General features: G+C 45.9%; 1 protein-coding gene across 1 annotated transcript in view; it reads right to left on the bottom strand.

The window, feature by feature from the left end:
- cep112 (centrosomal protein 112) overlaps window positions 1–16,889 on the bottom strand; it is a gene marked incomplete at its 3' end in the record, with an annotated part of 173,272 nt that overhangs the window by 134,347 nt on the left and 22,036 nt on the right. Inside the window, exons 5-6 of the mRNA XM_079520878.1 lie at window positions 11,981–12,071; window positions 7,492–7,581 (exon numbers count right to left, since the gene is read on the bottom strand). Of these exons, the coding sequence (XP_079377004.1) occupies window positions 7,492–7,581; window positions 11,981–12,071 (181 nt within the window). The remainder of the gene's footprint in view (window positions 1–7,491; window positions 7,582–11,980; window positions 12,072–16,889) is intronic.

The raw sequence follows: 16,889 nt of genomic DNA, 5'->3' as shown, positions 1-16,889 counted from the left end.
AGCCTGCAGCTCAGGAGTTAAATGTCCCCAGTTTCAGTATGCAGATAAAGAGAGAGAGACTACTGCTGCTACAGTGTGTGTGTGTGTGAGAGAGAGAGAGAGAGAGAGAGAGAGAGAGAGAGAGAGAGAGAGAGAGAGAGAGAGAGAGAGAACACTGCTGATGTGTGTGTGTGTGTGTGTGAGAGAGAGAGAGAGAGAGAGAGAGCACACTGCTGATGTGTGTGTGTGTGTGTGTGTGTGTGTGTGTGTGTGTGTGTGTGTGTGTGTGTGTGTGTGTGTGTGTGTGTGTGTGTGTGTGTGTGTGTGTGTGTGTGTGTGTGTGTGTGTGTGTGAGTGAGAGAGAACAGATCCAGGCCCTGCAATCCCAGGAGATGAAACCCCAAAAGAGTCAACTAGTCCTGGGATGTATTGATCAGTTACCACCCAACAGTGTCCAGCCTCAACCTCAGACCAGCATCTGGAACATTGGACTAATCAAAACAAAACTCAAAACAAACTTAATTGCTATCTGGCCCTAAAACATGAATATAAACTGGCAGAGTATCTGTTTACGGTCAAAGATAAAAAGCAGAGACCGATCTTGACCAAATACAGAATGAGTGACCACAGTCTGGCCATAGAGAAAGGACGACACAAGAAGTCCTATCTACTCATTCTGTTAGGAGAGGGACCTGCAGCACACCTGGCTGCACAGTATGTGACTGCATGTCACAAAATGAGGGACAAATAGGCCTAGGAAACAACACTATCTTGACACACACACCACAGACACATTTGATCATTATGACAAAAGTAGCATATTGTATTGTGAAAGTTAATGTTCTATTTTTGCATTTTATGCTTTGGCAATACTGTAATTAATTACACTGATGCCAATAAAGCTATTTGAATTGAATTGAATTGAATTGAATTGAAAGAGAGAGAGAGAGAGAGAGAGAGAGAGAGAAGACCTGTTCAGAGTCAGACTTTCTCGTATAGCTCAGCATGATGCAAGTGAAATACTTGGCAGACATTATTTTGGTTAAGATGATATGATGAGTCCTCAAAAAAGACATCTACACATCAGTGGTTCTCAAAGTGGGGTTCGGTCCTCGGGGGGGGGTTGTTCCAGGGGGTCCTCCAGCCAAATGTGTTAACCCATTTTAGACTGAGGTCGAATAAAAAAAAAGGCTTTTAAATCCTAACCACTGACATAGAACCACTGACATGTTGTGACTGACATGTTGTGTTGAGCACCACTGTCAGTGGTGCTCAACCTTTTTCATGTCAAGGACCCCCAGAATTATCTCTATTGGGCCACGGATCCCCATCTCAAAATATGTAGTTCCAGTGACCCCCCATGAAGCAAATATTTTAGTTTAAAAAGTTTAACGATTTTAACGATGTTTTAACGATTTTTCAAAAATAGCAGACCTATACGAGCTCGTAGCGCGGCACTCGGTGCCGCACTATGAGCTTGTAGATCTGCTATTTTTCAATAGCTAAAGTACCGGCATAACATAATGCTTAGAACACCAAAAGGGGTTCCCGCCCAAAATGGGTTAATACAGCATCACGATCATTTGAACCCCTTTATCCATATGTTATACATTGACTGTATAACACTATATGGGCGGCTGTGGCTCAGGAGGTAGAGCAGGTCGTCCAATGATCCATGGGTCGGCGGTTCGAATCCCGGCTCCTCCTGTCTACATGTCGAAGTGTCCTTGAGCAAGACACTGAACCCCAAATTGCTCCCGATGTGCTGGTTGGTACCTTGCATGGCTTCCGCTGCAATCGGTGTATGAATGTGTGTGTGTGAATGGGTGAATGTAATGCACAATCTATGTAAAGCGCCTTGGATAAAGGCGCTATATAAATGCACCATTTACCATTTTTACCATTTACTGTTCAAAAATAGCAGATGTACAATCTCACAGGGCGCGGCACTCATGCACTGCATTCGTGTACATCAGCTATTTTGAAACCTCTTTCTATTTTATGTCGACAACAAACTACGGTATTTTCAGATGTGCAGGCGTCCGCTGGCCAAATACATGTCAATGTGGGGGTCCTTGAAGAAGAAGGCAAAAGCAAGCACTCGGTTGAGTATTTCCACGTCATAATGTCACGGGTGCACGGTTCTGGAAGATACAGTCTATATAGAAAAGAATACCAGCACTCACGTATAGTATCCTGGAAGGATTAAAGTTTTATTTTGTTTCCCCCCCAGCAGCAAACAACAGTAAGGAGGTTTCGGCCCGAGAGCCTTCTTCAGCGTAAATCTAGAGAACACTGTGTAGGTGTCACTTATAAAGAGGACCTATAGGTGTCACGCACATATATGTCCCTTGGCACAACAGAGGTCTACACTTCCAGGTCGACAGCGATCCAAGATTCACATTAAAATCTGAAAGTCGTGCACACGTCATGCACACACACTTTAACCCATTTTGGGGCGGGAACCCCTTTTGGTGTTTTAAACATTATGTTATAATTTAGCTATTGAAAAATAGCAGATCTACAAGCTCATAGCGCGCCACCGAGTGGCGCGCTACAAGCTTGCAGGTCTGCTATTTTTGAAAAATCGTGAAAATATTTATTTCAGAAAACTGGAGGATTTAGAAGATTTTTTTTTAATTCCGAGGTCAGGCCTAAATGGATTAAACAGATAGAAGCTATAGTACAGAGGCAAGGCAAGGCAGTAAGCAGCAATCATGGCACTTGGCATTGATCTGTGATGAATTGCATGCTTTAAAATGCAACCGCTGGCTTGGCTTGAACCATCCACATTTATACCAAGTGATCAATCTATCAATATCCTTCCAAAAAGAAAAGAAAAAAACGCTGCCCAGATTGAGGAGAAGAATCGGATTTATTTTTATACCCCCCTGATGACAGGCCGTCATCAGCTGTGATGGAGTATATAGGCCCACATGGTGGAGGGAACAGACACACACTACGTAAATGATGTGGTGGAAAAAGTCATGCAATGTACTGTATGTAGAAATACTTACAAGTAAACGGCCGTAATTCAAAATCTGCACGAGTAAAAGTACTGGTAACAAAATGTACTTAAAGTACCAAATGTAGAAAGTACTCATTGTGCAGAAAGTCTCATTTCAATCTACAGGCTCACAATGGCTATTTTCAGATAGCGGAAATGTGTATATATATGGCTGAAGTGGTTCAAGTACAGTAGGTTTTGTACTAATAATAATAATAAAACCGTAAAGTAACTATAACTCAAGTTTTAAAATAAATCTAGCGGAGTACAAATTGACATTGGCAATACTCCAATAAAGTACAAATACCTCAAAATGGTACTTAGGTAAATGTACTTCTAGTTACTGTCCACCACATGGTGCAGGGACCAGACTCAGACTAAATGCTGTGGTGGCAACAGAGCCAGACTAAACGTGGGTCTGTGTCGGTGCTGCGCTGTGTGCACATCTGTGTCCATGTGGAGCCAGGACTGTATGTACTGTGCTTGCACTTTTTGTGTTATTGTTACGAGCGTGCGTTCGTTTCTGTATGCACTTCCCTCTAAGCCCGCAAGCATGTCCTGTGTGTGTGTGTGTGTGTCTGTGTGTCTGTGTGTGTGTGTGTGTGTGTGTGTGTGTGTGTGTGTGTGTGCCTATTGTTCAGGCATTTGCGTCCGCTTTCAATGGCGTCCTAAGACGTCGATGTCTGACTCCTCACAAGTATAGCAACATGCGTGCGTGTGTGCGTGCGTGCGTGCGTGCGTGTGTGCGTGCGTGCGTGCGTGCGTGCGTGCGTCGCTGACACCACATCCTGTGTCATTGGGACGGACCTGACATGGATAGATGGATGGACGGACGGACACACGCCGCAGACCGAGGAGAGGACAGACAGACAGACACACACACTCCACATCAAAAGGCCCAGTTCTCCAGCCAAACAAACACAGTGCTGATGGATGACTTCCGAGCTCCGGGGGCCACAGCGTTGAGACACACGCACACAAGCAAGCGTGTGTGTGTGTGTGTGTGTGTGTGTGTGTGTGTGTGTGTGTGTGTGTGTGTGTGTGTGTGGGTACACACCCGCCTAAACGTGGTGGACAATAGAAGGCCAAGTACGAGAGAGAGAGAGCACGGCAACAATATATAAATAGCTTAAAAGACACACAAAAGGGCCATGGTCTGCCCCGATGGTGTTTGTGTTTGACTGTTTTTCCTGGCAAAACCAGTTGTGTTGCTGCGATGTCGTCGTGCCGACAGACATATAGGTGACAGAAGGTGACAGACACCTTAGCAGGAAGCATTATGTGTTGTGGTGTGTGCTCTCCTATTAGGTAGTCAATATTCAAGTCAATATTTATCTGTGGAATCAAATCAAACTAAATGCTATCCCTGAACTCCTACAATACCAAGTGCTTGTCAGGCTGGGGGTGTGTCCCCAATTCAAAGATGATTATTTTGGCGGGTCTTGGCCTGAAAAGTGTGAGAACGACCCTTACCCTAGATATATTTCATTGAACGGAGTCCCACATGGGGTTTATAATAGGGAACTGATAATAGTCCATCTGCAAGCTCACAACACAAGCTCACAACACAAGCTCACAACACAACACAAGCTCACAACACAAGCTCACAACACAAGCTCACAACACAAGCTCAAAACACAACACAAGCTCAAAACACAACACAAGCTCACAACACAAGCTCACAACACAACGCAAGCTCACAACACAACACAAGCTCACAACGCAAGCTCACAACGCAAGCTCACAACACAAGCTCACAACACAAGCTCACAACGCAAGCTCACAACGCAAGCTCACAATGCAAGCTCACAACGCAAGCTCACAACGCAAGCTCACAACGCAAGCTCACAACGCAAGCTCAGAGTCACAACGCAAGCTCACAACACAAGCTCACAACACAAGCTCACAACACAAGCTCACAACGCAAGCTCACAACACAAGCTCACAACGCAAGCTCACAACGCAAGCTCACAACACAAGCTCACAACGCAAGCGCACAACACAAGCTCACAACGCAAGAGCACAACACAAGCTCACAACGCAAGCTCACAACGCAAGCTCACAACGCAAGCGCACAACACAAGCTCACAACGCAAGCGCACAACACAAGCTCACAACACAAGCTCACAACGCAAGCTCACAACACAAGCTCACAACACAAGCTCACAACGCAAGCGCACAACGCAAGCTCACAACCCAAGCGCACAACACAAGCTCACAACACAAGCACACAACACAAGCTCACAACGCAAGTGCACAACACAAGCTCACAACGCAAGCTCACAACGCAAGCTCACAACACAAGCTCACAACGCAAGCGCACAACGCAAGCGCACAACGCAAGGCGTAATAGATCGCCCTGTAGATCAACTGAGACTTTTGTTTAATGTTCTTCCCAGAATTGAGACACTAGGGTTCATGTGGTTAAAAAACGAAATACTGAACTTTAGACAGGCATCCAGAGAGAGAGAGAGAGAGAGAGAGAGAGAGAGAGAGAGAGAGGCTTCAAAATGCTGCAGATGATGTGCTGAAATCTCTGAAGCAACTGGATACTCTTAAGCAGCAAATCCACAGAACTCGCTATAAACTTGAAGTGCGTGCGTGCAGGTGTGTGTGTGTGTGTGTGTGTGCGTGTGCGCGTGCGTGCGTGCGCACACGCAGGCAGGACCATCTGTTGATGTGCGAGATGGAGGTTGGAGGCCTAAAGGGGGAACGTTGCCAGGCTCTGCCTCTTATCAGCAGCGTCTCGACACAGAGCAGCGTATATACAGACGGAGCGTTGCAAGGCTTCACGTCCTCTGAATGATGGATACCTCAGATTACCCCAGCATGGGGTGGGAGAGAGAGAGGGAGAGAGAGAGAGAGAGAGGGAGAGGGAAAGGGAGAGGGGGAGGGAGAGGGAGAGGGAGAGGGAGAGGGAGAGAGAGAGGGAGAGTGAGAGGGAGAGGGGGAGAGAGAGAGAGAGAGACGGAGAAGGAGGAAAAGGGAGGAGAGGGATAAAGTCAGGCAGATTTGAGAAAGAGAGATGTCAGAGAATTTAAAGAGAAGCAAAGAGGAGAGGGTGGAAGTGGAGGGGGGGGGGGCTCGGCAGAAAGCAATAACGTATCAAGAATGCAGAGGAGAGAGAGAGAGAGAGAGAGAGAGAGAGAGAGAGGAGAGAGAGAGAGAGAGAGAGAGAGACAGAGAGAGAGAGAGATAGAGAGAGACAGAGAGAGAGAGAGAGAGAGACAGAGAGAGAGAGATAGAGAGAGAGAGAGACAGAGTGAGAGAGAGAGAGAGAGAGAGAGAGAGACAGCGACAAAGGCAAAGGGAAGGAGAGGAAGGGAGCGGTCTGCAGGTGAGAGGAGATACGATGTAATAAATAAGGGAACAGAAGACGTTACGTGAGAGGGCAGGGTGCTTATCATGGAGCTGGCCCGAGGCCACTACACTCGAGACTGAGGAGATAGAAGACGCTGGGTTTACAGTAACACCCCTCCCTCCTCCACAAAAACACATTCCTCCACCCTGCGACAGGCCTGGCTGGCCTGGGACGGGATGGGACCAAGGGGCCAGTGAGGCGCTCCAACGTTGAAGCTCTGGGCCCTAGTGGTAAGAGGAAGGACTGCAGGCGGACCCGTGCACGGACACGTAGGACCATCACTCCCTACGTCACCCATACGTCACCCTGGACCTCAAATTTGAGGTCCGGAGGAGGTACTTCCGGCAGTCTTCCGGGTGCTTCAAAACGCCACTGAGCAACTTCATCGAAATGAATAGCTTGGGGGCGGGGCTAGTGCTCCAGTTCGGTCTCTATCCTTTATATACTCTATGGATGGGACGGGATGGGATGGGTTTCTCAAACCCCCAAAATTATATGGATTTAGCTGCAGACCGCCACAAACTATTTGTGTCAGGGACCTCCAGAAGCATTTCATTTTGCTCCGACGTGGGCACTCCTTCAAATAATGCCTTGTGAGATGAGAATTTGCTGTACACTATAGCTGGAGGCAGTGTTGTAGACACTATTCAGTATTTAAGTCCGACGTCATTTTGTAGTGCTACGTTACGTCCGGGTCCAAGTGGCACCAGCTCCCGTCCGCATCTCATTGTAAATAGAATATCTAAACGCGTGAATCTTTTTACAATGACGTTATTTTTCAGAAAGGAAGCCATTGAGGGTTAAAATGGGTCTTAATGCTTCCAACTCGAGTAGAATTATTAATGTTTTGTACAATTTGTCCATGACAAAAAAAATATATGATGTGGAGACAATAAAGACTATTATTATCATTATTATTGAAGGTGGTAACAGTCCATTTGCTCAGTAAAATATTTCGGGGGCATATTTAGAATGTTTGCAGGCTTGAGTATGTTGAATCTAGTTTGCATTAATGAGGATTTAGTTGACACAATGAAATAAAATGCCGATAGTATTCCGTGTTGTGCGTGCGTGCGTGCGTGCGTGCGTGCGTGCGTGCGTGCCAAACCTCGGGCCATGCGCGGTGGACCTGCACTGTACCCACCCCAAGGTTCCAGCTGTTGAGACGAGCTTCAAGGTCACCGTCGTGGTGGGGACAGGTCTCTGACCTCATCGTGATGTCCCCATCGTCCACCTGGGGGGGGGGATGGGCGACAGAGAACACACACTTCATGATGTCCCCATCCATAAAGAGCCTTTGTATGGGTTAAATTACATCAATGTGTTAATATTGACAGACTTTTTTTTATGTAGTCTCCCTGGACCCCCACTGTGCAAACCACTTGGCTTGTGAGGATGTAAAACCTGACATATAGACATTAAAATACAGCTGGTGGCAGTGACACAGGGTATAGTTCCTCAAAGCAGAGCTTCTAGTGCGGTCCAAGGGACCGCCAGGGGTCCTTGAGGGGGTTCCAGGGGGGTCCCCTGCAAAGTAAGTCAAAGTCAACATATCTCGGCTAATAGAAAATTATAATCACACAGATCTTGTATATGGGTATCCACAATATATTTTAAGATTGAGGGGTTTCTCAGCCATGTACAGTAATTTGGGGGGCTTTCTTGACATGAGGGGTGGGGTGGGAAATCACACTTGTGTGAAGTGAGGGGCGCCAACTGTGGCTGCCACAGGGGGGGGGGGGGGGGGGGTAGCCAGGCTCAAAAGGCTTGAGAAAGAAGCGCTGCCCTCATAGCACACAAACACCCACAGCATGCACCCATAAACAAACACGCGCACACATTCCTATACTGTACTTTTACTAGTTTACTGCCGGGTTATCGCCATCTCTATAGTCTCTCCCCCACCCTGTACTGTAGTGTACACTGCTCCAGATGTTTGGCGGTTCCACATCATTTCCGTCACTCGCACACGCGCACACAGGCGCACACAAACGCACACGCACAGACAGTCTCCATGCAGTGCATTCCTCATCGGGGTCATGTGCAGCTCCACACTGCCCTGTCATCTATGTTTTCCTGGGTCCTTTTGTTACAGCGGGGCCTCCGGACCTGTTGTTATACACACACTGTATAATTATTTGATTTTTCCAAGGTGCTGTTGATACAGGATGGGTTTACCCAGGTCTTTAACAGGGACGGGGGGGAAGTATCCAATAAATCCGAGGGGACGGCGACAGCGTTGCCATGTCCGCTTGTTACACGTTAAGTGACTTTTTGGGGCTTTTATCTCCTGTAAAGTATACCGCTCGTAAAATATTGCTAGTTGCGGTTTTTAAAAAAACAGGCTTATTTTGGGCTTGCTTCCTCAGTGTTGTTTAAAACAGTGGTTCTCAAACGTGTTCATGTCACGGAGCCCGCAAATGAAAATGCATTTGGAATATCTCAAAGTGCCTGCAGGGAACCCCATACAAGATGTGTGTATTTTTTAAATGTTTCAAACATATTCCAAATATCTCAAAGAAAATGCACAATTTCTTTTGAAAATAGCCAATATATAAATCGATAGGTTTAAAGTACTGGTGTGGCCTAACAGTCGCTTGTTTTGGGCTTGATTTCATAGGCCCATGGGCTGCTTGTTTCTCTCGCAAAGTCTGGCAACGCTGGAAGGCGATGGAGTCGGAGGAGGAGAGGTGATGTTGTTGAACGCGATTAGGATCAGGTGTGCGGCGTGCGTGCATGCGTGCGTGCGTGCGTGCGTGCGTGCGTGCGTGCGTGCGTGCGTGGACCTTTGGTGTGTGGCTTTTGGGTGGAAGTGCGTTCGCCACAGGGAGATGAATCAATGAATGGAAGGCAGTCGCCCGCCCACCCGGGGAAAAGGTCAATAACCGGTTGATTAAAAAGGTATTACGGTTGCGATGCCTCGCCCTACAGTACAAACAGCGCTAAGTGATTCTTGTCCATATCTAGGAATGCCGAGTATGTGGCTCGCCAGCCCGGGCGCTTTTTTCAAAGAGCCAAATGACACGCGGCCTCCGCAACGCACCAGGAATTCCAGCCCATTGTGACGGCTACTGATAACGCTAAATGTGCCCTAACGCATTAACACCGGGAAAGCATCCGTGTCATTTTAGATATGAGCTGAAAAGCATTTTAAAATGATTGGCTATTCAAACATAGCAGATATAGACAAGCTCATATAGCGGCCTGGGCCGGCCGAGCGGTCCAGGGCACCTAGGCTGACAGCGCGTCGTGGGTTCGAGTCCCGATCCCAACGACCTTTGCTGCGTGCCTTCCCCCCCCCCCCCCATCTCTCTCCCCCATTCCTGTCAAACTACTGTAATCTATCAAAGGCAAAAAGCCCCAAAAAGATGTAAAAAAAAAGACAAGCTCACAGCGTGTCATTTAGTGCCACACTATGAGCTTGTAGATCTGCTTTTTTTTTTATCGTGAACATTTTGTACAAATCTTTGAATGCATCCTGGAACAAAATATTTTTACATGGGAGGGTCGGTGGCCAAATACTGTACATATATAATTTTGGGTGTTATAACAAAAAAAACTAATATTGAGAAGGATTTTGGGATTTAGATGATATTTTGTAGAATCCGCCTCGGGGGTCTGAATGGGTTAAAAGGGGGATGTGGCCATTATAGATATGTCGGGAGGTTGTGACAAGGGAATGCGGACGCATTGTACGCTCAGGGGCTATAGCGGGAACCCACACACACCAGATGACAGATTCGCGGCGCCCTTTGATGGGAACAAAGCGCGTTGGCTTATCGTTGTTGCTTTGACGGGACGGGAGCAGGTGAGCGGTTGTTTGGAGTGAGGATATTTTTTTTTTAGCCAGTTCTTCAAGGCACAAGAGTTCATCAGAGTCAGCACTGGTATAGCAAGGCCTTCTGCTGCGCCGCCAAAAGGTTTTCTGCTAGGAATCATTTGTGAGTGTGAAACGGCCAAATGCAGGTATACCAGTTCCCTGCTCGCTGCGTTGTATCTGCACGTTAACCCATTTTGGTGTTTTAAACATTATGTTATAATTTTAGCTATTGAAAAATAGCAGATCTACAAGCTCATAGCGCAGCCGCGCTATGAGCTTGTATGTCTGCTATTTTTGAAAAATCGTTAAAATGTGTCACAAATCATTGAATATATATTTCAGAGCGAACATTTTTAACTACAAATATTTGCTTCTGTGGGGTCCCTGGAACTACATATTTTGAGATGGGGGTCCATCCGTGGCCCAACAGAGATAATTCTGGGGGTCCTTGACATGAAAAAGGTTGAGCACCACTGACATAGAAACAAGGGTTTTTCAGAAAAATGGTAGGATTTAGAAGCCTTTTTTATTAAATCGACCTCAGTCCAAAATGGGTTAAGTCGTGTCCCTTCTCCACTCTACGCCAATGGTTCCCACCCGGGGGGGGGGGGGGGGGGGGTCCCCAGGTGATTAGTTTAACAGTTTGACGGCCGCTAATTGTTTACTCCAGTGTTCCGCCGCTGCATAATACGACATTCCCGCTATTTGTTTAATTAATGCGTTTCATTCACTGTATTTTAATAATTAAAAAGAAACTCCGTCTTTGCTGCGGAGCTGGTGGAAGGAGCTTTTTGTTGTGATGTCGAAACCGGAGATCGACCCATGCGCTGGGCTGCTAGGGCTATAGTAGGGCTTCTGGGAAATTGAGTCCAATGCAAGTGAACGGATGACACGGCATCATGGAACGCAGTCTTATGCACCCGTCTTGTGGAGTACCAAGATGGCGGGTGGTGCGGAGGAACCTATTTTTGGCGGATTTTCGTTGATCAAAAGCCCAGATACTCCAGCGTATGATCTAAAGGTAATAAAACAATCTAGGCAGCGTAGAATATTTGATTAAAACGTGTGTAAAAAGTGTTAATGTGCAACATTGCTTTCTCACTCAACAGCAAACAACAACAACAACATACGTTGAATACTTTTTTAATACCAAATTGGCCAATTCAAGTTGGCAAATATCGCATAAGAAAGAGTAAAAGATTGTGGGGAAAAAATAAAAACCTTGTGCAGCATTCTCTGGAGGGTTTTTAAACTAGGTTTAGTTAACGGTGGGAGTTTTCACTTTCCTGACAGGTTGGTGAGGTTGGAAAACCCCAACATTCTAATGTTGATTTCAAACCAAAAGCTATTTTACTGGCAGAATTAAAGGCTTTTATCTAGAGTTGTGTTGGTCGACTTAAGAAATAAGAAAAAACTTAAAAAAAACTATTCAAGCAGAGAATAAATCACTGTGTTACCCATTCTGGACGGGAACCCCTTTTGGTGTTTTAAGCATTGTGTTATACTTTAGCTATTGAAAAATAGCAGATCTACGAGCTCATAGCGCGCCACCGAGTGGCGCGCTACGAGCTTGTAGGTCTGCTATTTTTGAAAAATGTTACGCAAATCATACGTTTTTCTGAAAACTGTCATGATTTAGAAGACATTAAAGAATCTGGAATCAGGTCGAGATGTGTTAATGCTTGATTTACACCAGGTATAGTGTGTGCTGTGTGTCAAGACGCACTGAGCATTGCAGATCTGCACGTTGTGAGCTTGTAGATCTGCTATTTATTTGGGTATTACATGATGTCACCACGGCGGCAGAACTCACCGTTCCGGGGTCGTCTCTGGATGATGCAGGGCGTCTGAGGAGTGGACTAGAGGTCACCGGCTGAGATGACCTCTCCTCATACAGCCTCCTCCTGGAGAGAGAGAGAGAGAGAGAGAGAGAGAGAGAGAGAGAGAGAGAGAGAGAGAGAGAGAGAGAGAGAGAGAGATTACATTAGCTATACTTCAATTAATCAGTTAACCATTTAAAAGAGCATTCAGTGATTTGGGTGATTTGGAACTCCCCCCGCCACCCACCCCCCCCCCCCCCCCCCCGGTCCGCACCGGTAACAAGATGTGCACATGCTGCACGCACTACAGTGGGGGGACCTTAGAGTATATATGATTTCACTCCTCCTTCCGGCTAGGAACAGAGTGCATTCTGGGATGGATTGGGCCAAAACACATGAACGCGCTGGTTCCGTTGACTATCATTGCACGCGTTCAGCGGTCACGTGTCATCATGAACGTGCGCAATGATAGTCAACGGACCAGCGCGTTCATGTGTTTGGCCCAGCGCTGCAATACCAAATTCAGCCACTATGTCCATTTCGCCTCAGGGTTTCCTCCGGGTGCCGTCTCTGTTCATATATACTCTAAGGGGGGGGGACACACGACAGGCCAACAGCACACACACCAAGGCCCGCCCCCGCTCTCTCATGATTGGCGGAAGGCCCCTCTCTCTCATGATTGGCGGAAGGCCCCTCTCTCTCATGATTGGATGAAGGCTGCAGGGCCACCTAGCCAAAAACGAAACCTATGTTTTTTTTTACCCCCAGGGATTACCTGGGGATAGGGAGGAACTCCTTATATGGTCGGCACACTGTATAGTAGGGAGGATTATCACAACAAAACAAAAACAATAAGTGATATTTGAATTAAGAGAAATCACTGATATGAATATACTAGGGCCGGGACTTTAACGCGTTAATTGAGATTAATTAACTACAGAAAAATTAACGCGTTAAAAAAATTAACGCATTTTAATCGCACTATTTTTTTCACCGCGGAACGTTGTCACTGGACAGTTTTCAGATGGACCGGCGAACCACCCAGTTCACCGAGTGAAGTGTCCGTTGTTACAGGGAGTGGAAACCACCCCCCTTTAGAATGGTATGCCCCAGCAGCATTGGGGGAACAATAACACCACCAGACAGTTCACCAGACCGGGGGAAGCCGCTGAGATCACTTTGCTTGTCCCGTGGATTGGAAATAGGATTTAAAATGCTATCCTATGATAGCGTGGATTACAGCACAGTTGTGTGCAATTATTCAATAAAGAATTCGCATATCACCGAAGACCGCACCTCGTCAAGCCTCCAGTATCGGCTCGATGCGAAACATGTTGCACCGAGCCTAGCCTGGAAGCTAACGTCAACAACAGTAGCTCTGGTCCTTAGCGTAGTTAGGACTCAGGAGGAGTTCTATGGTACTTAATTTGATCCTTTCCCCTCACACCCGCGGAAGTGCAGGCTGTGCAGCCCCTCGTTTTTAGCACAAAAAAATATGTGCAAGCCTACTTTCCTCCTTCTAACACTATGGATCAGAGCTAACGTTATTCCAACTACCAGTAGCAATTCAAGGACCCGACCAGATGACATGGTTTCTAACTAAACGGTTATGGCCAAATAAAATGTAAAATCTGTTAATGGCTGTTACTGTATGTCCACGGAAGAAACACAGAGGTGCTTTGTTATGGTCATGTCACATATTTGCTGCACCAAGCCCCCCCCAACCCTGTGGAATGCATTCCCCAAACTCTCAGAGACATGCCCCCACCATCCAAACCTTCAATATTGCTTTCCCCAGCTATTTCATCTATTTAATTCCTTCGTGTTTTTCCTCTAATAAAGTTGTTTTTGATTTATCATGTCCCCCTTGTAAAGCATTTTTGGGTACTCAGAAAAGCTCTATATAAATTATTAAATTTGAGATATTATTATAATTTATTACCCCTATTATTACTACAAAAAAAATGTTTTATTGCTTAAACTTATGTATTCACTATTCATTGATTCACTAGTATACCAAAATCCATTTGAAAAAATAGCTTTCTCACTGTTCTCGGGTCAAATAATGATATGCGATTAAAATGCGATTAATCGAGATTAATTAACTACAAAGCCTCTGATTAATTAGATTAAAAATTTTAATCGAGTCCCAGCTCTAGAATATACCTTTAAGCCCTGCTATGGTGTCGTCGTGCAAAAGCGGTTCCAAATAGGCGATCTACAGGCTCCTCCCATCAAATCTGCTATTTTCACAATTGTATAGGATAGATAATAAAATCAATTATTTTATTGAATGTTCGATTATTTGTCAATTTCTATAATCGATTAAATTGAGTTGTTTGATTAACTGTCTCAACCATGAGAGAGAGAGAGAGAGACACACACACACACACACACACACACACACACACACACACACACACACACACACACACACACACACACACACACACACACACACACACACACACACACACACACACACACACACACACACACACACACACACACACACACACACACACACACACAAGCAGTTCTCAAATATGTCTGTCTGACTCTGTCTGCATCTAAACGTGCAAAGCAGCTCAACATTCATTCCCCACAGATGGACAGCCTGGCAGCGGTAGGTTCTACCATGGTATCTGCTCTGCATTTCATCTGCCCTGTCTGTATACAGTACAGCAGTGTGTTTCCACACACCGTACCCTGTACTGGGGCCGCATCGCATGCAGGGTACAGGCCGTTACGTAGCGCACCGCACACCTTGTGTACTCCGTGATAAACACAACTCAATCACTGTCTCACATCAAGTCCAGGGGTGGCTCAAAACTATACACATCTGACATGGGCTCTGCTCTGTCTCACGGATGACTGCGTGCGTACGTACGTACTAGCTAGGGGTGGGACGATTCACTTACCTCCCGATTCTATATACGATATCGATACCTGTAGGCAGTTACTTTGCTTTTATTACACTAGAGCATTTTAAAAGACCATGAAAAGTTCAATCATACACTTCAATGCAGCCAGATAACGTCAGCCAGAAAACGTCTGGCATGAAAAAATAAATAAACAAAAAATCTATTCTGAACTTTGGCGATTCAATATTGATATCGTGGCATAAAAAGAATCGCGATATATCACTGAATCGATTTTCTTTGCCCACTCCTAGTACATACAGTACGTCCATAAGTAGCCTATACGTACGTACGCGTTCAGCCATACATACAACCGGGTCAGCTGACTAATAATTTTGGGCGGGATCCCCTTTTGTGCCGCGCTATGAACTTGTATAACTTGCTATTTTTGCAAAAATCGTGAAAATGTGCCTCAAATCTTTGAATATATATTATTACAGAGTGAACATTTTTAACTCAAATCTTTGCTTCTGGGTGAGGTCCCTGGAACAACATATTTACAGGGTCGGAGGCATATTTATACATATAATTGTTGGGGTCCTTGACATGAAATATTGAGCACCACTGATACAGAAACATAAGGTTTTTCAGAAAACTGTCAGGAGACATTTTTTTAATTTCGACGTCAAGCCTAAAATGGGTTAAAGGCCAAGCAGAGCACTGGAGGGTGTTGTATTAATTAGGCAGATAAAGAAAAACGCTCGAAAGCGCCCGGCAAGGGCTGCAATATAGGCCGCTGTTTGAACTCTGGCGGTTAACGAGTTAAAGAGAACAGGACGAGATAGGATTTATGATGGATGTAATCCATGGAACTGGACAAAAACTGGAACTGGACAAAACCTGTACTGTCTGCACATGTACTGTATGCACTGTCTACCTACTGTCCATCTGTACGCACTGTCAACGTTCTCACTGTCTACCTACTGTCCATCTGTACGCACTGTCAACGTTCTCACTGTCTACCTACTGTCCATCTGTACGCACTGTCAACGTTCTCACTGTCTACCTACTGTCCATCTGTACGCACTGTCAACGTTCTCACTGTCTACCTACTGTCCATCTGTACGCACTGTCAACGTTCTCACTGTCTACCTACTGTCCATCTGTACGCACTGTCAACGTTCTCACTGTCTACCTACTGTCCATCTGTACGCACTGTCAACGTTCTCACTGTCTACCTACTGTCCATCTGTACGCACTGTCAATGTTCTCACTGTCTACCTACTGTCCATCTGTACGCACTGTCAACGTTCTCACTGTCTACCTACTGTCCATCTGTACGCACTGTCAACGTTCTCACTGTCTACCTACTGTCCATCTGTACGCACTGTCAACGTTCTCACTGTCTACCTACTGTCCATCTGTATGCACTGTCAACGTTCTCACTGTCTACCTACTGTCCATCTGTACGCACTGTCAACGTTCTCACTGTCTACCTACTGTCCATCTGTACGCACTGTCAACGTTCTCACTGTCTACCTACTGTCCATCTGTACGCACTGTCAACGTTCTAACTGTCTACCTACTGTCCATCTGTACGCACTGTCAACGTTCTCACTGTCTACCTACTGTCCATCTGTACGCACTGTCAACGTTCTCAATGCAACACTCCGGCAAGGGCTGCAATATAGGCCGCTGTTTGAACTCTGGCGGTTAACGAGTTAAAGAGAACAGGACGAGATAGGATTTATGATGGATGTAATCCATGGAACTGGACAAAAACTGGAACTGGACAAAACCTGTACTGTCTGCACATGTACTGTATGCACTGTCTACCTACTGTCCATCTGTACGCACTGTCAACGTTCTCACTGTCTACCTACTGTCCATCTGTACGCACTGTCAACGTTCTCACTGTCTACCTACTGTCCATCTGTACGCACTGTCAACGTTCTCACTGTCTACCTACTGTCCATCTGTACGCACTGTCAACGTTCTCACTGTCTACCTACTGTCCATCTGTACGCACTGTCAACGTTCT

Source organism: Electrona antarctica, assembly GCF_951216825.1.
Source record: "Electrona antarctica genome assembly, chromosome: 14".
Taxonomy (NCBI): Eukaryota; Metazoa; Chordata; class Actinopteri; order Myctophiformes; family Myctophidae; genus Electrona; species Electrona antarctica.
This window is presented reverse-complemented; position numbering and strand designations above follow the sequence as displayed.